Source organism: Gymnoscopelus braueri, assembly GCF_963280865.1.
Source record: "Gymnoscopelus braueri genome assembly, chromosome: 18".
In the NCBI taxonomy this organism is placed as follows: domain Eukaryota; kingdom Metazoa; phylum Chordata; class Actinopteri; order Myctophiformes; family Myctophidae; genus Gymnoscopelus; species Gymnoscopelus braueri.
The window spans coordinates 2961504-2987287 of NC_137618.1; the positions used below are offsets into that span (position 1 = coordinate 2961504).

Here is a 25784-nt window from a genome sequence, read left to right on the forward strand (position 1 = left end):
TGAATGAAAATGAATGTTTTGCACATAACTTTCACTCAAAGCCAATCGAAGTCCATCAATCGCTTCGGGAGGGAGGAGACAGGAGGATAGACCCACTTTTCTGGCTGAGCAGCTTTGTCGTGTTGGTGCCACCGCCAATGGGTTGATCCCAACGAAACATCTGAAATCACAAATCACATATGGAAAAGGTGCACTCATAGCTGCTCTACAAGAGAGCACATTTTTCGAGTTACATATGATGGTTCTACTTCAAGCAGAAAGTTACCTTTGAATGAATTCCAGTGTGTAACAGGCGTGCTCCTGTGCACCAGAGTGAAGTTGAAATAACTGGAAAAGCTGCCAGTCCAGCCAGGAAGTTGATCTGTGGAGCCACAACGACCGGACCCTCAATGCTCAGCATCCATTTTGTAGCTGTGAGAACTTCACCTAAACATAATTAGACATATATGGTTTGCATGTTAACAGTGTTCGTCTGTTGCTTTCCACATAACAAAAGATTGTTAAACGTGACCTCCATATAGTCTCCGTATTTGCAATGCTTTAAAACAGATTAGAAAAAAACAGTTTACACTACCTAAGACAATTAGACGAGTCGGGAAGCTTCATTATCCTTTCAACAACTGCTGCTGTCGCCAACACCTAAAAGACAGAAAAACAAATAAAAAATGCGTAGTCATTGACCCCAGCTCAACAGTTGAGGGTAACAGCTTGGTGTAAAAGAGTGGCATAATTTTTTGTACAAGCTATTAATTGTATTTGCATACATAGTATTAACAATTATAAAGGAGGAAAATGTCAAACAACAAAAAAGAAAAGTATCAAACGAAAGTAAAAGGTATCCAAACATGTAATAAAAAAATAAAGACATCCTCAGACTCTATTGCAAGTAGAGACATCACGTAGCAGCAGATGTTTTTCTCACCTGAAAATCGTCTTCGCACTTCTTCGTGTCCAGTCTTTGCACTGGTGATCAGTGCTCACTGCAAGCCAGGTGTTTCTTTCAGCATCTGTGATAGTAGAAATAGACATAGATATTATTTGTGCGTCAGTAATTTAAAATGTAATGTTAACTCATCAGATTGCTCATAATTTGCGCCACCGTGCCCCCTTCTCATCATTCAGTTCTTCTGATGAATTTGGCAAAGTGTTTCACAATGCAGAACTGATTAATGATTAATGTTGTACAAATCAGTGGTTCTCAAACATGTTCACGTCAAGGACCCCCTAATTAGTAGTCTATGTACTTGGCTAAGGACTCAAGATTTGAGTTACAAAAGTGTTTCAGAAATATTCCACACAGTTTGTTTACAGTGTTTTTTAGTTTTTTAATAGCTGATCTACAAGCTCACAACGCATCACCATGCACTGCACTGTGAGCTTGTAGATCTGCTATTTTCAAATAGGCAATTTATAGGGTTTAAGTGGTTAAACTGATTTTGATGCTATATAACCTCATTTACCTGGGGACCACCTGGAAACCCCCCAATGACCCCTGGGGGTCCCTGGAGCCCACTTTGAGAACCACTGATAAACATTACCTGCTTTTGTTAGCTACTGTCTGCAAAACAAAACTAAGTAAAAAAAAACGGATTACCAAATCTGTCAGCTGATTTGATTTTGTTTTATCCATTGGTACTATTTGTACTCTCTTTCTCTTAATTAAATGATTGTACTTTGTACTGTAGGTTTCAAACAAAATTCATAGATATGATAATAATTAATTACAGTCAAAACAAATGAGGCCAACATTAGCTTTCACTGTTGTGGAATGATTTATACCTGAAATAAACACTGATATGCACCACATGGAAATTAATATGCTAATGCCATGTCTAAGACTGTGTTACACGCCCCAAAAACCTTATCTACAAGCTCACAATGTGTCGCTGTGAGCTTGTAGATCAGTGATTTTTGGGCGTGCAACAGTGTCTTACGACGAAACATAATTAGCTTTAGACCCGAGCGAAACACGACATTCATGACAGTCATGAGGAAACTTCAACCTGGTTTTTGCACTCTCCATTTACGGCCCTACATCTACATAAACGTTCATATTTCAAATATAAAGTGCTTATCTCATGGCCACGGATGTTAAAAGTCACTTCGGGTGGGTGTAAGTATCCGTATATTCCGGATTGTTCATAGAAAAGCATTTTAATCCGATCGGTGGCCATTGTGTCATAGACTTAAAATGTATCAGAGTGCAGTACACCTCCCAACCGATAGGGTCACGTAGTTGAACGCATAAGGAAATACGGAGAAAATGGCCACCGATCGAATTAAAATGCTTTTTATTGAACAATACAGACAATACGGGTATTTATGAGTGCCCGAGTAGACTTGTAACATCCATGGCCATGGAGTAAGCACTTTATATTTAAAATCTGAACGTTTATGTAGATGTACAGGTTCTAAATGGAGAACGTGCAAAAACCAGGTCTAAGTTCAGCCATGACGCTCGTGACGGATGAGCGTCGTGTGATCCATGGCAAATACACAAATATAACTGCACATTTACGATACTAACAAGTTGGATAACATTTTAATTCCATAAACTAATTAAACGTACCTGTTATCTAGTAGAGTAGAAGCATGGAAGCAACCGGTTTGTAAATAAATGTTCGCTCAGCAGACAGACGTTACTTCCTCAGTTTCAAAATGAATAGGCTCCGCCTTCAGATGCATGACGTAATGTGTCATTGTAGTAGTTCTCAACCTGTGGGGTCGGGACCCCGAGGGGGGTCCCCAACATGATTTTGGGGGGGTCCCCAGATGACAGTGAAGTAACAATTTATGTAACCTTTTTAATACCTAAAAAAATATATATATATATATAAAAGAAAGAAAAGAAAAAGACCATTACTGCATCAAAAGTAATCAACAAAGTATACTAAAACAACTGGTCAAACGTTGGCCAAATTGTCCAATAATAATATAAGAAAGAGGCAAAAATAACCCACCGAGTTGTTGTTGTGAGCTTGTAGATCGGCTATTTTCACAATATTGATCTGTGGATTCAAACTAAATGCATCAACTCCTACGTGCATATTGGTTGGGGCGGGGGTCCCCAGTTCAAATTATTTTGGGGGATCTCGGCCTGAAAAGGTTGAGAACCACTGCTGTAAGTAACGGGCACTGCATGGGATATCTGCACACCTCAATGTAAAATTGGCTATTTTGTCCAAAATGTAAAAAAATATGTAATATTTAGAAAATATTTGTACGTAAAATAAAGTATTATATTTATAAATTATTATAAGTAGTATGATTAGAAAATGCTTAAACATTTGACAATCAAGGTCTAATATTTCTATAATTGCTACAAATTGCTACAAAACCTGTATAGCAGTCATTTTGGGGCATAAACAAGAAGTTGAATGATAAAATTAATAATGCTAATAATAACTGATAATGATGATTATGTTCACATCAAGTAAAACATTTTAAATTGTTGTGCCTTTTGTTTATAAACCCTGTAGCACTTTGTGATTTCCAAAAATCTAAAGTGCGTTAAAAATAAAATATATTATTATTATCATTATTATTATTGTTATGTATACTTTACATTACTGTAAAACTATGTTCAACAGTTAGAATATAACCTGACTGTAATTTAGAGAAAAGAGAAAATGTGTAGAGAAAAGAGAGAAATAACTCAAATGCAGTGGAAAACAGAAAGGTCTTTAGTTGTGTTTTAAAATTAATAAGAGTAGCAGCAGACCTAATTAAACAATATTGTCTTTATACATATCTTCCACAATCCACAAACCACAATCTACATTGAATGGAAATACGTAGATATAGAACTTTGGATATTACCTTGCAAATAAAAAAAGTTAGCTATATATATAGACATTATGTATGACATATGCAAAAAGTCAGATATATACTAGCTATATATGTAGGCATATATGTAGGCATTTATGACATATATGCAAATATATGAACCTGATTGTGGCATATATGTGGACATATATGTTGATATATAGGGAATATATGTCTCATATATGAGCTATATATGAGACATATATTCCCTATATATCAACATATATGCACATATATGAACCTGAATATGGCATATACTGTATGAGGCATATATTCGGCATATACCTGCCATATATTGACATATATGTTCATATATTTTCTTTCCGTGTGGGGGGAGGCGGGACATGGGAAGTGGAGAAGAGTGTGAGAGAGGAGCTTAAGTTTTACAAAATGATTAAAAATGTTTAACGGCAACGCCTATCCCCGCCGATTAATGCAGCTTTCCGCGACATACTACTGCAGTTCTGGGTACCTTTGAGAAATCTCTGCAACTTCTAAGTGACGAGATATTTGCCCGAGACCAGACAGTGGTAGCTGCGAGTACGAGAGAGAGTGGTTTGAGCGTCAGGGGACCCTGGATACCGCCTTCCCAAATACAAAAAAAGGTAAACAGGGTCCCGAAACGGGCTAGGAGACAGCACACACACAGAGGACATTAGATGACGAGTCAGTAAAACCCAAGGAACCGTGTATCTACAAGGACTGAAAACATCTCATCTGGATCACCTGCACGGTTTGACCCAATTCTGCTTCACCATTGTGGTAGGATTGAGGATAAACCTGTTAAAAAAGGCTGTTAAAAATAGAATAAAAAACCTGACCGGTCATAATAATAAGAATCTTAGTTTAACTTAACTGAACAAACATTTAGTTGATAAACTAAATAGAAAACTAAACCTGAGAGCCTGCTCTATAAGAAGAGGGTTAAAACTAAGGGTTTTTGAATATTACCTACCTACCTCCACCATTGTACATAGTTTGTATGCATACTGTGAAACTATTATTTTCTTTATTCTACCCTCAGTAAAGCTTGCCGGCTTATTTACATTTAAGCTCTTGTCTCTGGTCTATTCATTTCAACCACTCCCTACCAATCTAGAAGCGTTATCCTGGTCCAGTAGCATATATATATCAGTTGCCTGTGATACGGTGACACAAGTGCTACAATTGCAAGCAAACCACTAGGGGGCGATCCCAACTTGCTTGCGATGGTTTATGAAAACTGTATGCCTATACCTGACACCATGCCAAAAATCTAAAAGTTGTCACCAAGTGCAAACATTTTCTGAATTCCCTCTCAGCTATTGATGCAGATCAGCTTGTGCCAGCATTGAGCCAAGTGGCCTATTACTTTCGTGGAAGTTGCCGCATGCAAGTGGGCTGGCTTCGGAGTTGTTCTGGTTCAGAATTCTGAGCCAACTAAAACAACTGCAAAAGATGAGATGAATATATTAGAGGTGGAAGTGCACGTTATTTGATAGCAAGGTAAATGTTAAACTATAAGAAACCTGAATGCCTGCAATTATAGTCAAGCTATCTTCAACAACTCATCTAAAGTGTTGCTTTTTTAGTTAACTTAACTTGTGACACAGCAATCATTTTATGAGCACAAGCTGGAACATGGGCCACAAGTGTGTCCACCCTCCTCCATGTAAGACAGACCAAGTCTCTCTCTCTCTCTCTCTCTCTCTCTCTCTCTCTCTCTCTCTCTCTCTCTCTCTCTCTCTCTCTCTCTCTCTCTCTCTCTCTCTCTCTTTCTCTCTCTCTCTTTCTCTTCCAGTGGATTACAAACCGAAACCTGCCAAACACATTCTACGCAGAGCTTGATCACCACACTCCACGTTTGAGGGCCATATTTATACAGAAAACATTCCATTTCAGCTTTGACTGAAATATTCAAAGTCCATGATCAACAGGTCAAGATATTATGTATCTACATGATATAACAAGTGTAATGACCCAAATAAGCTGTCTTTACAACTTCAACTTTTATCTTTCACAAACAATGCATTTTAATACCCAGAATTCTAGCTTCACATGTGCACTTTTTTATATAATATATATCAGATAATTTTTTCTTCTGCAAAAAAAAGAAAAGAATATGATAGCTTTAAAAAAAACAATTATGAACAAAAACAAGTTAAGATAAGCTCATTTTTGTGATTTCTGTCCTCCCAAAACAAACACAATTGTGCTTTTTTTCCCTATGCTGGATTCAAATTGAACATAGAAATTATACTAAGATCCCCAGACCGTAATGGAATTATCTTTGATGTTTCAGTTACTTAAATATAATAATGGGAATATAAACTGCTGATGTTGCAATATATAGTTATGCAAGTAAGGACCGTTTTAGATTTTCTTTTATTGTGTAATGTGCAGGATCCTATTTTATTCTCTTTGTGTGTGTGTGTGTGTGTGTGTGTGTGTGTGTGTGTGTGTGTGTGTGTGTGTGTGTGTGTGTGTGTGTGTGTGTGTGTGTGTGTGTGTGTGTGTGTGTGCGCGTGCGTGTGTGTGTGTGTGTGTGTGTGTGTGTGTGTGTGCTTGCTTGTGAGAGTTACTTTCGTTTCCTCTTTGTACCTCCTAGCAACCACCAGTGGTCTTGAGTAATGGACAGACTTACGTCAACACACATTATTATTGATGTTTTAATCTTGAAGTATAGGTTAAGAAAAGTCAAAGTCACAGATGAGTACATTGCATTTACATGGGGGGGCAACGGACCCTCTAGCATAAGAGATATATACATAGCATAGTATAAATCTTGTATGTCTAAAACGTTCATTTTGTATCATTTTTTTTTTTAAATAGTGGAAATAGCAGATTTACAGAGGGACAGCGAGTGCATTTTCCGGTAGCGGAAGCTGCCGCGGAGCTGCCCCTCCACAGCCGGCAGCCCGCCGCTCCACCACCCGCAGTCACTGCCGGCAGCTGTCGCTCCTCCACCGGCAGTTCCACGGCAGCGGAAGCTGCTGTGGAACCGTGGAAACCGTGGAAAATGCACTCGCTCCTTCTGGATTTACAAGCTCACAATGTGTTGCATTGTGACACTGTGAGCTTGTGATCTGCTATGTTCTCTACTTGTGTCACTCTTGAATGATGAAGCAGGGCATTCATTTAAACAAACATTTGCTGGCAGGTGTGTGCAAGTGACAGGTATGTGACTGGCACCTGAGCATGGGTCCTTTTTTTTTTTTTCAATTACGTTTTTCAATTACGTTTTACAATGATTTCATTACATTTTATTGTATTTACCAAAAAATATATACTTTAGAAAAAAACACGGCCCCTCACGTATTAGAAGGTCAATATCAGTCACCAGAACCAAGGACGGGTGTTTTCAATGAATCCTTCATGGTTAAAATGGAGTTTGAAGTTACAATGGGTTTATATAGGAAATTCATACCAAATATCTAAATACTGACTCAAGCAACTTAACTGTCTGCTCACAAAAGCCAGAGTAAACGTTAACATGACCTCAAACATGTTTCAAAGTGAAGTTTAAACATGGACTTTACTTACTTACTTAGATTAGACCAACAATGATCCAGTCCTCTTGGGAATATGCCAACAGTTGATTGCATTAATATTAATATGAATATTAATAATATTATTAATAATATATCAGACTTATATAACGCTCTACTTAGTAGTGGGGTTGGGGGTGTGTGGGTGTGTGTGTGGGGGCTCTATTTTTGTATAATTATGTAAATTGTAAGACTGCACCATTTGAATAAATGTCAATAAATTATTTATTTAAAAAATACATTCTATCAAATTCAACATATACAAGAAAACAATGAACAAGAAAAACAAGAAAAGTACGGGAAACACACTCACTCACTCACTCACTCACTCACTCACTCACTCACTCACTCACACACACACACACACACACACACACACACACACACACACACACACACACACACACACACACACACACACACACACACACACACACACACACACACACACACACACACACACACACACACACACACACAAAAGTTCCTCTTTAGTGATGACACATGTTTGACAGTAAAACACTTTTACACAGTCAGCACAACGCACACTTCACTACGCTTCTGTTCGAGTTGCTTTTGTCATCTTGTTACTCAACACGGGTGAGTTTAACACACTTTACTATCAGTAGGCTACATATTCAATAAAGGAAAAACAAGATATTGAAGGAAAACACATTTTAAGAAGCCATCTTCAGTGAGTAATGTATTACATTTGTGAAAATGGGCACTCTTTTACCAGTTTTTCCATTTTAAAATCATTTTTTTTATCATGAACAATGTACAACATTTATATTTGCATCAGCTGCATTTTTCCCTACATCATGTTTCCTAAAATGCAACATGCTGTGCCAGGTTCATATAAGAGACAGACAGCTCTGTGATGTATTTATCTCATATTTTACAAAACAGATGAATAATGGTGACCAGATATTTGTGCCCTGATCATTTTTCAGACACACACACACACACACACACACACACACACACACACACACACACACACACACACACACACACACACACACACACACACACACACACTCACACTCACTAGCTTCACTAGCTTGCGTGCCAGTGCCAGCCGTCAGTCAGCCGTCGACTCTGAAAACAAACTTGATAAGACTGACATGATTTATGCTAAATGAACACTAGAATACTACTTTATAAGTGGCATGAACCAAGACAAAATTTCCTCAAGGGAAGAATAAAGTAATCTGCATGTAGACACACACACCATGACATGTTTTAAAAAACACCATGTTTATTGCACTGTTGCTTGCCCAGTTGTTGAGAAAGCCTTTGGCCTGTTTCTGTCTCATCCATTTCCCGTCGTACCGCTATCCATAAATACTTGTGGCAATATAATTCAAATACGTTTTTAAGCCAATAAAAATAATCTTTGAAAATATAGAGATGATAAGAGAGGATAACAATGCACATCCCCAGCTGCATCTTGGCCAATTCAACTTTCCATGGTAAGAAAACTAAGGGCACATGAGTGATTAAATCAAAACTCACAGCCAAGGATGTCCTCATGGCATCACCATCATATGGAAGTGTGTTGGCTACGCATGCCACTGCATACAAGACGGGTGACGGTTCGTGGTTGAGGATGGGGTGGTGACGTCACTCCTACTGGTTATTTCAGCTAACTAGCGTTAGCACAACAGTCACTCACCACGCTTATTGTGCACATTCAGTCTGAATGCGGTACATGCCAAAATATAGTTTGAATCATAAACTTATGAAAATATATTTACTTAAAGGGCAAGCACAGTTTGGTAGAGGTTTGGGTTTGTAGTTACCTCGCCAAGATGTAACTCCAGGGTTGGGCAAATATATCAAGAATAGTTGCTCCATTGATTAGAAATTGATAATTAAAAATGTGCTCCTCATTGACTTGCATTGCATGGTGAAACAGCTCTCAAAGTCACTCTTTTAGCCCATAAATGGATGCAAACAAAGCTGATTCTGCCAATATCTACCATCACGAAACACGGTGCTGTTTTTTGTTTGTTTGTTTCTTATAAATTATGTTTAACTTCCTGTTGATTATACTAAAGGAAGATCTGGTTTGCACACCATAGGCCTAATTTATTAAACTGTGCATGGATTCGATAATAAAGGTTTACATGCTCACAAAAGACAAATACAGCATGCGTACAAAGATAAATACAATTAGAACTTGTCGCTCCTCGGATTGCAGGTCTTCGCCAGGCTGGGTGGCCTACCCACGGCTGTCTCAGTCCTTGGTTGCACTGGGCAGCACATGATAAAGCTTTTTGAGCGAAATAGCCTTTTTACGACATACGGTTCAACTTATCTCATTCGTGGGACACCCTATGGCAGTCAGTGTTGGGCAAGTTACTTTTAAAAAGTAACTAGTTGTACTTACTGCTCTCAAAAAAGTAGTTTCTTTACTAGTTACTAAATTATAAAAGTAACTAGTAACTAGTTACTTTACTTTACTTTAAAAAATCATAATAATACAAATGATAAAAGTTATTCTCTACCATCCCCGCAGTGGTAGAGAAATATTCTAATTCTATCAAATTTCTCATCTTCCATTTTAGCATATTCAATGTCCAGGTAGTTGGAAAACGTCTTTCTGCACTGTGGCCCTGCTTGAAATTAAAATGGTTGACCCCCACTGGGAGTATGGGACCCCCAGTACCAGCACAGTATGTTGGAGCGCCTCAGTGCGGCTGCACGTCAGCACGTGTGCATGTGCAACCTCTTCCAGAGAGAGATAGACACACTAGAAACTGTGCTGGAGACACAAAACGTAAATGTACTTGAGTACTACACAAAACGTAAATAAAATTGTACTTATACTCCACTACATTCTTTGCACACTTTAGTTACTAGTTACTCCACTACAATTCTTTGCACACTTTAGTTACTAGTTACTTTGATCTGCAAGCTCACAATGGGTTGCGATGCGACGCATTGTGAGCTTGTAGATCTGCTATTTTCAAAAGATTGTTATACATTTGCACACATTCTGCATAATGAGTACTTTTACTTTTGTACTTCAAGTACATTTTGCACTTCAAGTACACTTTTGTACTCTTACTTAAGTACATTTTAAATTCCAGACGCTTACTTGTAAGTAACCAAGTATTTCCTCATTGCTGTATTGACACTTTCACTTCAGTAAAATAATTAAGTACTTTTTCCACCACTGACTGTTCATAAGACTGAAAGCTCTTTGTAACCAAGCATTTCCACATTGCAGTATTGATACTTTTACATACTTTTACTTACATTGCAGTATTGATACTTTTACTTACATTGCTGTATTGACACTTTTTGCTACCAACACTTTTGTACTTTTACTCAAGTACATTTTTAATTCCAGACGCTTACTTGTAACCAAGTATTTCCTCATTGCTGTATTGACACTTTCACTTCAGTAAAATAATTAAGTACTTTCTCCACCACTGACTGTTCATAAGACTGAAATAAAAGCTCTTTATGCCACTATGCATTTATTGTATGATGAGCACTTTTCTTCAAATGGGACATTCTGCACAATGAGTACTTTTACTTTTGGTACTTTATGTACATTTTGATACCAATACTTTTGTACTTTTACTCAAGTACATTTTTAATTCTGCACGTGTACTTGTAACCAAGTATTTCTACATTGCAGTATTGATACTTTGACATACTTTTACTTACATTGCAGTATTGATACTTTTACTTAAGTAAAATAATTAAGTACTTAGCTCTTTATGCAACTATGCATGCATTGTATGAGTGGTTTTAGGGTTTCAGGCTTTCATGAAATATCTCACCCCATGAATAGTTTGATCTTCACTAAGATTGACATGCCTGTAGAGTCGCTTCACTTGTGTCTCACCATACCATACGCAGGTGTTGATGGCCAGGTGCTTGTATCCACAATGGTGAGGTTGTTAAGCAGTTCATCATTGAATTCTCAGATGCCACATTATCACATGAAAAATTCTATTTGAAGTCTACATCCTTGCTGCCCCCAGCCCCTCCTCCTGCATATCAGATACACTTCCTCGGATGGTTGGACGGTATCTAGTACGTACAGTATATGATGTAACAACACAGTAGACCACACCACTGCCCTAATCCACCAAATCCTATCAAATGATTTGTTTTCCCATAAGAAACATAGCAAGACCCTGACCTGTGCCCTATCATCTTCTCAATAAACCTTCTAGATTACTCTATTTTGCCTGTCCTTTAAGCCAATGGGGAGACAGGCTGTCCTCCCATGCTATGGGATCATACGCCCTCCCCTGTCTCTCTTCTCCCCCTCTCTCCCCAGCTGCTTAATGTCACTCGTTCATTAATTTGCTCCAGGTGTGTAAGCTCAGAAACTCATTTACGTGGGCACTGGGCAACAGTCTAACCTCCGCGACCGTTTTGGTTGACAAAGACAGCAGTAGTTGAGCCCTGTTTGGTTGCTACTGGGCATGCTAATGAGTGCTAAGTGCTAACAACAAATGTATGCTAACACACACACACACACACACACACACACACACACACACACACACACACACACACACACACAGCAACAGGTATAATATGACTTAGTCATAATTTCTTGTTTCTTTATCCCGTAAATGAATGCCCTGCTTCATCATACAAGAGTGTTATTTATTGTACAACCTATAGGGTTAACAAACGTTTTAGCTCAAGACCAATAGGATACATTTGGCTGCATCTTAAATGTTTTTATTTTTATAAATCATTTGATTTTCAAGTTTCATTTATGAAATACTTTAGAACATTTTTAATTGATGAAGTTTAGATCTTTTTTGTTTAAACCTTTTAAATCTTTTGAAATATGTATATATTTTTTGAATGTAGGAAACAAAATATATATATATACTTACTCCCATAAAAATGTGTACGCGACCCAAACATGGGTCCTGACCCATTGTTTTGCCACAGCATTTCTTCTTTACGTGCCAAATTTCTTCTTTTCGTGACAGCAATACGCTTCTGTACAAAATAAAATTAAAACCCAGTGGACAGAGAGAAAGAGGAAGTTACTGTCTTTCTGTCTGTGGTCTATCTGACATAATAAAATGTTCTTTCATAAGAAAAATAAAACATTTAAAAAACAGTTGGAAATCTTGGTTAAAAGCAGTGTGACAAGCAGTGTGACTCCGTGCCTTGTGCTGAAAAGTAGGGATGGGAATCGTTTATTTTTTATCAATTTCGATCCCCTTATCAATCCTGCTTATCCATTTGATTCCTTATTGATCCTTTTATATTATAGCAAATCGGTTCGAATACGGGCCAGTCAATCATTTTCATTTAATTTCCGCAGACAAACAAAGGTAGAGTATGTTGTCTTCAGCTGATGCACACAATTGGAGCAATATGCGCATACAAGCCTTTTACCGGTAGTTGGGAAGACATTCTTCAGAAGTCAAAAGCTTTATTAGAACAACATATATTTGTGCCAGTGATTTAATTTCATGACGTCACGTCAGGTCCTGCTAAAAATCTGTGAGAAAACTGATAAACTAAAACCTATCAATCAATTTTCCCATTCTCAATAACTTGGGAATACATTCCATCTGATTCCAATTCTTGATCCCTCTCCCTACTGAAAGGTATCAAAATAAGTACAAAAACCACTAAAGAAATGTGACTTGTGGTCCCAGAGTCAGTGGTGGAAAAAGGTACTCAAATGTTTTACTTAAGTAAAAGTATCAATACTGCACTGTAGAAGTACTCTGTTACAAGTAAAAGTCCGGAATTCTAAATGTACTTGAGTAAAAGTACAGAAGTATTGGCATCAAAATGTACGTAAAGTGCCTAATGTAAAAGACTACAAAAATGTTTGAAAATAGCCGATCTACAAGCTCACAACGCGTTGCGATACGTTGTGAGCTTGTAGATCTGCTATTTTCAAATAGCCTATGTATAAAATAGGGCTAAAGTGGTTAATGTATGTTTCGTAATATCATAATTTATATCTGAAAAGTAACTAGTAACTAAGTTTTCAAGTAATTGTAGTGGAGTAAAAGTACAATATTTGCCTCTGAAATGTAGTGGAGTAGAAGTAAAAGTATTGGAAATTGGAAATACTCAAGTAAAGTACAAATACCAAAAAATGTTACTTAACTACAGTACTTAAGTAAATGTACTTAGTTACTTTCCACCACTGCCCAGAGTGCAAGCAAGGCCTAACAATAGAAAAACTATTGTTTTGATGCTAACGTGTTTCTAGCAACGTGTCTTCGTGCGAGCGCCCTGTAACGTGAATCTACAACAACGTTGTCCCAGTTGTCAAGCATATGGAATACTGTATTGAAGGTGAAATTCAAATGTTAGGAGTAGGAACTGTTTTGTTGTGTCTCTGTCCTTCATTAAAGATGTCTCTTCAACAGGTTGAACCATCCAGCTATGGAAGACGAGGACAGCTACAATGACTTCCTTAGTCTGTTCAACTACAGCTATGACACCACCGATGACCCAAACACTGTGGTCGACAGGGTGGTCGTGTTCTGCTCCACCGCCGACATCAACCGCTTTGGTGCTGCGTTCATCCCTGTCTTCTACTACGTCAATTTCCTCCTCAGTTCCGTTGGCAACGGGCTGGTTCTCCTCATCATCTACAAGTTTGAGAAGCTACACACGGTGACCAACATCTTCCTCCTCAATTTGGTCGTCTCCAACCTCCTCTTCGCCTCTAGCCTTCCGTTTTGGGCCACCTACCATTCATCCGAGTGGATCTTTGGCAGAGGTGGGTGGAGTAGAACCAGTTGGGTTCTCAAAGTGGGGTCCGAGGACTCCCAGGGGCCCTTGAGGAGGAGGTTCCATCTGATTTACCACTTTAACCCTATTTATACTTTGGCTTAATTGAAAATAGCAGACCAACAAGTTCAGCTCTTGCTTGTGGATCTGCTTTAATAAATATGTTGTGAAACGAAAATGTTTGAGAGCCACTGGAGTAGACAAAAACTATACTCGAGTAATTATTTGGATGACTACTTTTAGTTCTACTTGGGTCGTCATTATTTTAAAGTTTTTGTCTACTCTGGTGGTTCTCAAAAGTTTTCATGCCAAGTCTTTGTCAATAGTTCACAGTGATGGAAGAAGTACTCAGATATTTTACTTACGTAAAAGTAGAAATATCCGACCTACCACAATATAAAAATACTCTGTTTACAAGTAAAAGGCCTGTGTTCAAAATGTTACTTGAGTAAAAGTACAAAAGTATTGGCATCAACATATACTTAAAGTACCAAAAGTAAAAGTACTAATGTTTGAAAATAGCAGATCTACAAGCTCGCGATCCAACACGTTGTGAGCTTGTAGATTGGCTATTTTCAAATAGTCTATAAAATAGGGCTAAAGTGGTTAATGTATGTTTTATTATATAATCATTTCTATCTGCAAAGTAACTAGTGACTAAAGTTTTCAAATAATTGTAGTGAAGTAAAAGTACAATATTTTCCTCTGAGATGTAGTGGAGTAGAAGTAAAAGTGTAAAACATTTGGAACACTCCAGTAAAGTAGAATATCTCAAAATTGTACTTAAGTGCATTTACTTAAAGGAGAATTTTGGACTAAAGTTTTCTTACCTTTTCTATGACGTTATGATATCTTAGGATGAATGGTACAGTAGAAAAATGTCATAACTCCACCCCTGAGCCGCCACAGCTTAAAAGGTGCGCGGATAGGCCTTAGGTTAGATCACATATTTTAATAGCTTTTTTTTTTGATTTTTTTTGGTGAGATCTGACGTTCATAGTGACAGAATACTATGCAACCAAAAAAAAAAAAAACAGAAGTCTCGCTAGACAAGATTGAAATCTCGAGATTTCAATCTCGTCTAGCGAGACTTCTGTTTTTTTTTTTTTTTTTTTTTTTTTTTGGGACAGTGTTCTGTCACTATGAACGTCAGATCTCACCAATTTTTTTTTTTTTAAAGCTATTAAAATATGTGATCTAACCTAAGGCCTATCCGCGCACCTTTTAAGCTGTGGCGGCTTAGGGGTGGAGTTATGAATTTTTTCTACTGTACCATTCATCCTAAGATATCATAACGTCATAGAAAAGGTAAGAAAACTTTAGTCCAAAATTCTCCTTTAAGTAAATGCACTTAGTTACTTTCCACCACTGATATTTCATACATGAGTAATGTTTAAGTAAATGCACCTAAATGTAACTAATTCTTACCCACCTGTGGTCTTTGGTGCAGCACTTTGCAAGATGGTCAGCAGTGCCTACTTCATCGGCTACTACAGCTCCGTCCTCTTCCTCACACTCATGACGTTTGACCGCTATCTGGCTGTGGTGCACGCTGTGGCCGCTTCCAAGAGCAGGAAGAGGTCCTACGCTATCTGTTTGTCGGCGGCAGTCTGGTGCATCAGTGTTTTAGCCAGTCTCAAAGAGCTGGTCTTCACAAACGTACGCGAGGACCAAGAAAATGGCCTGATGTGTGAGGAAACAGGATATGATGTGGAGGTCATGAACCACTGGCGCAAGGTCAGCTATTATCAACAGTACTGGCATCAAAACATGCATACAGTAACACAGTAAAAAGTACTTTTTTTGTTGCTAAACTTTTTTTTTATTACATTTTATTTTAATTTAAAACAAAATATATATTTTTTAAATTCTGAAAATAGCAGATCTACAAGCTTAGATCGAATAAAAAGTAATCTGTAAAGTAATGTCTAATTAACATTTTCAAATAATTGTAGTGGAGTAAAAAGTGCAACATTTGCCTCTGAAATGTGGTGGAGTTCAAGTACAAAGTATAGAAGAAAATGGAAATAGTAAATGCTCAAGTAAAGTGCTCCTTTCCGCCCCCTGCAGGTCAGCTATTATCAACAGTTCCTTGTCTTCTTCCTGCTGCCTTTCTTCATGTTGATGTTCTGTTATGCCAGCATCACTGTCCGCATCATCAACACCCGCATGAAGGAGAAGTGCCGCTCCATCAAGGTCTTACATTTTTCAAATTTGTATTTCGTTTTGAGTATGTTTTCAACATTTGTTTTTAAAGGGGCTGGGGCCTATTTCACGAAAGCAGAATTACAGTATTTAACAGCTATCATGGCTTAATTTATCCAGGATTGGTTTCATGAAAGCTTTTCACAGATCTTTGATTTTAGAAAATAGAAAATAGAAAATAGAAAATAGAAAATAGAAAATAGAAAATAGAAAATAGAAAATAGAAAATAGAAATTAAAAATTAAAAATAGAAAATTATTCTAGTTATTAAGTGTTTATAATTATAATTCCAATATTCACTTAAACTCCTCATGTTTAAGCCTAACTGAATTATATATTTATGGACTTTATGGACGTATATAAATTAATTGTATATTAATTGTATATATGTATATATATACGCTTTCTCCCTGGATCTATATTTATTGCGGCTGTGTTTCCTTTCTTGATTATTATACATGTTACTTCCTTATATGATTCCATGAGCTGCTGCAGTGCTGCTGTTCAGCCACAGAGAAGAATGCCGCTCTGGTTTTGGGCTCCATGATTGGTCAAGTTCAAGGATTCTGCTATCGACTTTCATGGTCTTTTACAGGAATACTTGAAGCCTGGCTTTACCATCCTGGCTCGACACAGTCTGGTTTGACAAAGTCTAGCAGCTCTAGCTCGACAAAGTAGCTCCTTCTCAGCCTGGCTTGGCGTTCGTGGAACGGAATAAACTAGGCTGTACGGAGCAAACCTGGATTTGTCTTAAATCCAGGCTTATTTAATTCTGCTTTCGTGAAATAGGCCCCTGGTTTGGTTATGTTTTAGTTATTTATTTATTTATTTAAAAAAAAAAGTAGTGAAACATAGCTGATCAAAAAACTCTTGTAGCTTGTAGACCTAATGTACGTTATATTGACAAAGCTAAAGAGTTCAGTTTTTGTTTGTTTTGTAAACACAAAACAGTTTCAGTTAGTTATAGTTTTTTGTAAATTCTAGTTCTCATTGTAGTTTTATTAAATTAAAACCTTGTGCTCCATCCAGCTCATTTTCATCATCGTCTTCACCTACTTTGCCTGCTGGACGCCCTACAACACTGTCATCCTCCTGCGGGCCATTAGAATCTCTACCATCAGCAACAACACTGAGTCGTGCTCAGAGTCAGACACATTGGACTATTCCCTGTACGTGACACGCAACTTGGCGTACGTGTACTGCTGCATCAGCCCAGTGTTCTACACCTTTGTCGGCAAGAAGTTCCAGAGCCACTTCAAGAGACTGCTGGCCAAGAAGATCCCCTGTCTAAGAAGACACATGAGCTTCAGCAGCCAGAGCAGCAGGACCACTTCACAGAGAACACCCCATACTACTGCTGATTACTAGCTGGAAGACTCAAACATACACGCTTGTACACACACACACGCGCGCGCGCGCGCACACACACACACACACAGGGACGTCACAGGCTCTCAGAAGGTGGGGGGGTGGACTTTCGGTGGACTATATATACCCCTTATTTTACACTTTGGCTATTCAAAAATATCAGATATACAAGCTCATGCCGCGCTATGAGTTTGTAGATCTGCTATTTTTGAAAAATCGTGAAAAACATTTGTAACTATCAAATGTAAACACATTTTGTATTTTCAAAATGTTGCGTTTTTTGGGGGGGATTTTGTTAGTTTTTTTTTCGTGTTTTGGTTACTTTATTTCGGTTTTAGGGTTAGGGTTAGGTTATTTAATTCTTATTTTTGCCTGATTTGACCAATTTATTATCTTTTTTTTTCTTTTTTTTTTCTCAAAAATTGGGGGGTATGAAATCACGGATCTATGTGAGTGAGGGTGTCGCATCGTACGCACAGTGAATGGCCGTGACGCCCCTGCACACACACACACACACACACACACACACACACACACACACACACACACACACACACACGCACACACACACGTATTACATGTATTACTATACTTGTGTGAGGACAGCAACATTTTAGTACGGCAATTTTATGAACGGCATTTTCACAATTTCTTTGCATTTTTAACTGTAAGCCTAAAGCAGAATAGTTGCCGAATCCATTTAAATATTTAAATACAAACATTAAAATCTTAAACTGAATGCTTTTATGTCACTTAGACAGTCCAGCAATGTGTTTAGGGAGCGGCGGTGTTTTTTTCTTCAGCATGTAGATCTGGGAGTCATCTGCACAGAAGTGGTAGGACATGCCATGCGTTAAAAAATCTATCCCAGGGGGAGGAGATACGGGGGGGGGAAGGATGGCCCCAAGAATTGAACCTTGGGGGACTCCACACGGGAGGGGGGCAGAGGACGACGTGGAGACTCCAAGTAGCCTGGTTCCAGCCGAATCTGCCTTTGCAAAATCGCATCGCACTTTAGCCCTCGGCAGATTAGGTCTGGCCCCCCTCCATAGAGATTCCACTTCTCTCCCTCCGCAGTGGTGTGGAGCCAATCAGAGCAGTGCTTCCTTGTTCACGAACTAATCAGAGCAGTGCTTCCTTGTACGTCATTGCAAGGAAGCACTGCTCTGATTAGTTCGTGAACAAGGAAGTACTGCTCTGATTGGTTTAGGTCTAACCAATAGAGTCCGTTTGGATCTTTTTGTAACCGCCCCTTGGAAAATTTTTTATCGTTGATAGGGACCAGACTAATATCCACGCAGTGTGTCGTGTGATATTGTCTGGCCACGCGAGGCTAGACTCCAAGGGCTACAGAGAAAGACGTCTGTAGCTCTTGGTTTAAGGCTGCACCTCCAATATTCACACAACATGCCAAACATAAGAGAAGAATGTTGTGATCCAAAATGTCACATGCAGCTGGGAGGTCTGAAAGCACAAGGGGGTCTTCCCTATGTTCCCCGTTGTATGTTCCCCGTTTACCTTAGGGTTAGGGTTTAAGGGTTCTAGGGTTAGGGTTGTAAGTGGGGTGTAAGCAGGGAACAAAGAACCAATATTGCAGAGATTAATGGAAGCTTCAAAACGGGCCTAGAATTAGAAAAACCTGAGGTGTCGAGAGACAGATGACATCATCACCAGTGTTAACACGTTACAAGTAACGCTGTTCCTGTAATCGGATTACTTTTTGGGTAATTGAGTAACCTAGTGCGTTAGTTTTGCAATTAGAGTAATCGGTTACTTAGTTGCTTTTTTCAAACTGATAGCGTTACTTCGTTACATTTAAGAACTATATTTCCCCGTTCTTTCTGTTACCAAAAATGAAAAATGAAAATCCATCCGACACATTTGCGCTGTTTCCTGATAAATGAACAGGCTCATCTCTGTCAACGGAGACTTGCGCTGATGTGGCGAAAAATGGTGACCAATGCCTTGCTGTCTGTTACAGCCTGTGTATACCTTGTATTTAATACCACCATCTTTTCTGTAATAAAAGTATTAATGTTATAGTCTGCCTTTCTTGTACTTCAAGGGGTATTTCACTTTAAACTATTACGGGGTAATTTTCATGTCTACTTTGATTTGTATGTGTACCCAGAGTTTTTAGTTTTAGTTTTTCTTATTCATTTAATCGGACATGCCCCCTTCCTATATAAGCCAACTTCAAACTCATTCACTGATTTCCCAGGGGCCACACCCAGCTTACTGCATAGTGGCACAACAATCTAGTTTATACAAATTGCATCAAGCAATTTGTCTGGGGTGAGGCGAACATGACGCCAGAAGTGCTTTATACCGCTTTACACTATTACAGGAACATGATTGGAGTAATTATTCAGTTTACAGCTGTATACTGTACATAGCAGCTAGACTGTAACTACGTAGAAAACAAAATAGACCAGGGGCGCCGATATGTGTCCGCGCTCCTGGGTGCGCAACGGTACCAAAAATGTACTCCATGAAGTGAAGATGTTGGTGTTTTTTTCTTTTTTTTCTTTTGTGATGAGTTTGTCATGGGTGCTCTTCATTTCCCCTGGGTGCTTTAGCCCCGAAGCACCCGCAGTATCGGCGCCCTTGAAATAGACAGTTTGATAGAAAGTGCATGTTGGCAGTAGTGTAACACAGTTAAATGATCTTTCTCTTTGCTTGCTCTCTTCCTCGGAAAAATGTGGTTGGCTAATTACATATTAGCTCTAAATAAATAAATAAAAAGTAAAACCCATACACTGGGTTGTTTATTTGACCTGTTACTTCCATTTAAATAATGATGATAAAGATAATAATGATACACATATTAATAATAATTATTATTATTATTAATATTAGTAGTAGTAGTAGTGAGGTATTTTATAGTGTAATTTATTCCCATATTCATACAAAGACAATATACAAAGAAACACGTTTAATGACATTTTGCAATGTTCTGGTAAAACTCCAACAAGCCCATCTCCAGTAAAGAAAAACATTATGTACAATACAGTTTTTTTGTTTTATTTACCAATAAAAATACCCCCCCCCCCCCTCCCCCCAACATAAGAACAACCCTGCTGCTAAATGGGGTTACATAAACAGTTAAAATCCCACTTTCACTTTTGCCCCCAGTTACACTGCTTTGTGTAATTGATGTAACACACAAAGTAAGCCTTAAAGGAGGTGTAAGTGATGTTTTATTATTACAATAAGTGTTAAATAGATCCATGTACTGGTTAGTGATTTCTGCTGTAGATCGTTCAGTAACATGGTTGGTTCTCCTGCAACCATCCTGGGCAAACATTCACCGTACTTTGACAACACGTTGTGACACGACTTGTGAGCTTCACAGATCTGCTATTTTCGAGATGTGGGTCTTCAACATTTCTCAGGCCAAGTACCCCTTAGCTGAGAGAGAGATGAAGCAGCCCCCCCCCCCACCAAACTACATATTGTATAACATTGTGTTGCAGATTAAACTTTTTCATAGATCAGATAGCTTCATAGACTTGTTTGACAGGACTATCATCAGTGTGTGTAATGTGTATGTTCAGACCTTTAACCACTTAAACCGTCAATAGGCTACTTAGTAAACTTGACCTTTTAGTCTGTACTTAGTTTGCTCTTTTTCCCCTCTACACCAAACCTTCTTTGCCAAAAATAGCAGATCTACAAGCTCACAACGCCTCTCAGTGTGAGGCGTTGTGAGCTTGTAGATCTTCTATCTTTGGCTAAAGTTCTCTTCAGAATAGGGATGCTAGGAATCAAGTAGTTAATGTAAAAAAAAAAACGATCCCACCATGCAAGATTTGGTGGCCCCCCTGTAGTAACTCTGAGGAACCCCTAAGGTTCACAGACCCCCTGTTGAAGACCTGTGGTCTAGAGCATTGGTTCTCAAAGTGGGGTCCTTGAGGGAGTTCCAGGGGGTCCCCAGATAAATGATGGATAGTTAGGAACCAAATGGACCCTTATGGGTCTGTAACTCTGAGACTGTACGAATGGAACCAAGTTATCTATCAATTGGGGTCCCAGAGATAGAAAAGCCAGTAAATGGGGGTTATCTATCAATTGGGGTCCCAGAGATAGAAAAGCCAGTAAATGGGGGTCCTGCCGTAGCCTAATGCATGTCAAACTGGGGGTCCTTGAAATTAAAATGGTTGAGAATCACTGCTAGAGCTGTAGAAATCTTCTCTTATGGGGGTCCCTGGCATATCTTTTCAAATGAGGGTCCGCAGGCTAATAAGTGTGAAGTTAGGGGTCCTTGACATGAAACAGTTTGAGAACCGCTGGTCTAGAGAGGAAAAAAGAGCTGACCAAGAAACCTGGCGAGATGTCTCTGTTAGACAGTGGTCGATGAAGTATATAGGCGGGGTTCTGGGAGACAGTGGTCGATGAAGTATATAGGCGGGGTTCTGGGAGACAGTGGTCGATGAAGTATATAGGCGGGGTTCGATGTGTGAGGAAAAAAACACAGGGGGATCGTTTCTTGGCATAATTGTTTAATAAAATTCTTAAATGAAACTAACATAACATAAATTAACATAAATATCAAACATATCAGTCTACATTTCCCAAAACGACAAACCTTATCTCTTAAACTGTCATGTATTAATTGGATAATTAACTGGCCATAAAGCATTTGCTGAAATTGTCTTTTTAACTGTTATTTATGAATTAAACAAAGAACAGACCAGAAAGCATTTGCTGAAATTATATGTATAACTGTTCATTATAAATCAGTGTACCACTTTACTGAGTTCTCCTCACTGACAGCTAGCCATTCATATGTGTCTGGATTGTTGAACATGGTTCTGAAGCTGTGTTTCTGACATGGCATCACTACTGCCTGGTTCATCATCTATTGTAGTGACCAGTGGTGTAAAGTAACTAAGTACATTTACTCAAGTACTGTACTTAAGTACACTTTTGAGGTATTTTTGACTTTACAGGAGTATTTCCAATTTGCAGTTCTACTCCCCTACCTCTCAGAAGAAAATATTGTACTTTTACTCCACTACAGTTATTTGAAAACTTTAGTTACTTTGTAGATTTTGATTATCATTACAAAACACACATTAACCACTTCAGCCCCATATACATTTCGGCCATTTGAAAATAGCCGATCTACAAGTTCACAATGCGTCGCGAGCTTGTAGATCTTTTTGAAAAGATTTTGAAAAGATATTTTTTTTACATTTGAAAACTTGAAATGGGACATTCTGCATAATGAGTATACTTTTGGTACTTTAAGTACATTTTGATGGCAATACTTTTGTACTTTTACTCAAGTAAAAAATGTGAGTACTTTTTCCACCACTGGTAGTAACATTATTTGTCTTTCTTTTCTGGGCTTTTTTTTTTTTTTGTACATTTTGCCCTGTGAACAAGGGAACACAATACGTGTTGCCCCCGTTTGGCGGTGATTCCATCTCGCTATCTCATGGACTAAGTGGAACTGGATTGCCTTCGCTGTCAAACAAGCCTTTGTCATTTGTTCCACTCAGCAGGAACCGGGAGGGCCTTGCCAGGACTCCTTCCTTCCTGACTTGAGAGAATTCGTTCCACTCAGGAGGCTCCATAAATTATCTTTGTTTCATTCTTGACCATAAGAGGGGATAAAACAATCCCGGGCCGGCGATACAAAATGAATGACCAGAGGAGGAGGTACATGAAAAGCAGAGGCAGGGATTTCTCCCCATCTCCCCAGCAAATAGAACCCTATACCAGGTTTTAAGTGGTTTATAGAACCATTCTAATAAATGGTTCTTTAAAGAACTTTGGTCTGAAAGGTTCTGGAACCAAAAGTGGTTCTTCAATGGAGGAGGAGGAGGAGGAGGAGGTCGGTATTAACACTTGAAGAAAAGGCAGGCGATGCAGCTGTGCAGAAGCCACAGTGAGTGAGATACACAAGCTGAGCCGCTGATGTCTCGACCTGTCCCTGGTCCTGGGGGGGGGGGGGGAGGAGAGAGAGAGAGAGATACAGGACAGAGAGAGAGAGAGAGACGGGACAGAGAGAAAGGGGGCAGAGGGGGGGAGAGAGAAAGAGAGACAAAGGAGAGAGGGGAAGACAGAGAAAGAGAGAGGGTGACTCTCATGGATCCCTCAGTTTTAAATCAATTCTGGTTATGAATATTCCCACACTTCCACAAGCTCCTGTACAGCTTCAGTTCTTGAGGTGGGAGTGACATCTGGTGGCCATTATGAGGTACTGACTGTGCTTTGCGGCCCCACTGTGTTCAGTAATGATTTTGATATTATCTGTATATCTATGAACATGCAACTCCATATTTAATATCTGTTATGTTATTTTATAAATTAATGCCCTATTTTAAAGCTGACACAGCAAAGTAGTGAAAATAGCAGACCTCGCGATGGGTTGAGCTTGGAGATCTGCTCTCTTTGCTATTTTTTAAAACAAAAATTGTGGCTGTCTGAAATGATAAAGTATTAGGGCGGACTGGTAATATACTTTGTGCATTTTTAGTATGCACTGTAGCCTACTGTAGTTATCCGATCATATTTTCAAATCATTACATATGTCTGTAAGCTCACTAAACCACATTATTTTTGATACATTTTTCTTCAGTATTTTTTTAATTCAGTGGTCAACGAGGAACATTCAGCTGAAGCCTGTATAGTTCTCTCTGACTCTGAGGGTAAATGTGGTTCTGAGTTATTAAACTATGTTACAGTGGTGGAACGCAAACTAAGTACATTGACTCAAGTAGCCTACTTTACTTGTGGGGTACTTTTACTTAACTTTATTCTTCCACTCCACTACACGCAGAGGGAAATATTATACTTTTTACTCCACTATAATTATTTGACAACTTTATATACTAGTTCCTATGAAAATGTGGATTATCAAATGACTATTAAATATATGAATACAAATGTTCTAAATATTTTGAAAATAGCATATCTATAAGCTGCCATGCAACGTTCAATTATTTTCCAGATAACAGATTTTCATATTCAATAATTATTTGTCATGAACGACACATCAATAAATTAAATTAACCAAAATATAAATAGTAGAGGAACTTAAACTTACTGTAAAGACTGCCATTCACAGTCTGATAGTAGAGTGCTATAGAGACTGGCATTCAGGATGCCCAGTCTGTTAGTAGTAACTTACTATAGAGACTGGCATTCTGGATGTCCAGTCTGTTAGTAGAGTAACTTACTATAGAGACTGGCATTCTGGATGTCCAGTCTGTTTGTAGTAACTTACTATAGAGACTGGCATTCTGGATGTCCAGTCTGTTAGTAGAGTAACTTACTATAGAGACTGGCATTCTGGATGTCCAGTCTGTTAGTAGAGTAACTTACTATAGAGACTGGCATTCTGGATGTCCAGTCTGTTAGTAGAGTAACTTACTATAGAGACTGGCATTCTGGATGCCCAGTCTGTTAGTAGAGTAACTTACTATAGAGACTGGCATTATGGATGCCCAGTCTGTTAGTAGAGTAACTTACTATAGAGACTGGCATTCTGGATGTCCAGTCTGTTAGTAGAGTAACTTACTATAGAGACTGGCATTCTGGATGTCCAGTCTGTTAGTAGAGTAACTTACTATAGAGACTGGCATTATGGATGCCCAGTCTGTTAGTAGAGTAACTTACTATAGAGACTGGCATTCTGGATGTCCAGTCTGTTAGTAGAGTAACTTACTATAGAGACTGGCATTCTGGATGTCCAGTCTGTTAGTAGAGTAACTTACTATAGAGACTGGCATTCTGGATGTCCCAGTCTGTTAGTAGAGTAACTTACTATAGAGACTGGCATTCTGGATGTCCAGTCTGTTAGTAGAGTAACTTACTATAGAGACTGGCATTATGGATGCCCAGTCTGTTAGTAGAGTAACTTACTATAGAGACTGGCATTCTGGATGTCCAGTCTGTTAGTAGAGTAACTTACTATAGAGACTGGCATTATGGATGCCCAGTCTGTTAGAGTAACTTACTATAGAGACTGGCATCTGGATGTCCAGTCTGTTAGCTAAGTAGGTAACTTACTATAGAGACTGGCATTATGGATGCCAGTCTGTTAGAGTAACTTACTATAGAGACTGGCATTCTGGATGTCCAGGTCTGTTA

General features: G+C 38.6%; 2 protein-coding genes and 1 long non-coding RNA gene across 4 annotated transcripts in view; 1 reads left to right on the plus strand and 2 right to left on the minus strand.

Annotated features, from left to right (window-relative positions):
- Positions 1-70: 70 nt before the first annotated feature.
- LOC308105743 lies at positions 71-2649 on the minus strand. The gene is made up of 5 exons (XR_013934935.1): positions 2570-2649; positions 923-1007; positions 575-639; positions 266-426; positions 71-160 (listed from the first exon to the last, which is right to left on the minus strand). It is a non-coding gene; the product is annotated as an uncharacterized lncRNA (long non-coding RNA).
- Positions 2650-7914: 5265 nt separating this feature from the next.
- On the plus strand, positions 7915-17757 carry LOC308106007 (C-C chemokine receptor type 3-like). Of its 2 annotated transcripts, none has more exons than XM_080457003.1 (5): positions 7915-7952; positions 13742-14097; positions 15559-15845; positions 16179-16304; positions 17343-17757. In XM_080457003.1, exons 2-5 carry the CDS (start codon positions 13758-13760, stop codon positions 17679-17681), a joined length of 1092 nt encoding a protein of 363 aa, XP_080313129.1. In that variant the 5' UTR covers positions 7915-7952; positions 13742-13757; the 3' UTR covers positions 17682-17757. The 2 variants fall into 2 exon arrangements, with proteins under 2 accessions (XP_080313129.1, XP_080313130.1); XM_080457004.1 differs by lacking the exon at positions 7915-7952 and adding an exon at positions 13588-13667.
- Positions 17758-22793: 5036 nt separating this feature from the next.
- The window catches only part of LOC308073743 (limbic system-associated membrane protein-like), a 398830-nt gene continuing 395839 nt past the window's right edge, over positions 22794-25784 (minus strand). The window contains exon 8 of the mRNA XM_080412852.1: positions 22794-23628. Within this exon, the coding sequence (XP_080268978.1) occupies positions 23531-23628 (98 nt within the window). The 3' untranslated portion in view covers positions 22794-23530. The remainder of the gene's footprint in view (positions 23629-25784) is intronic.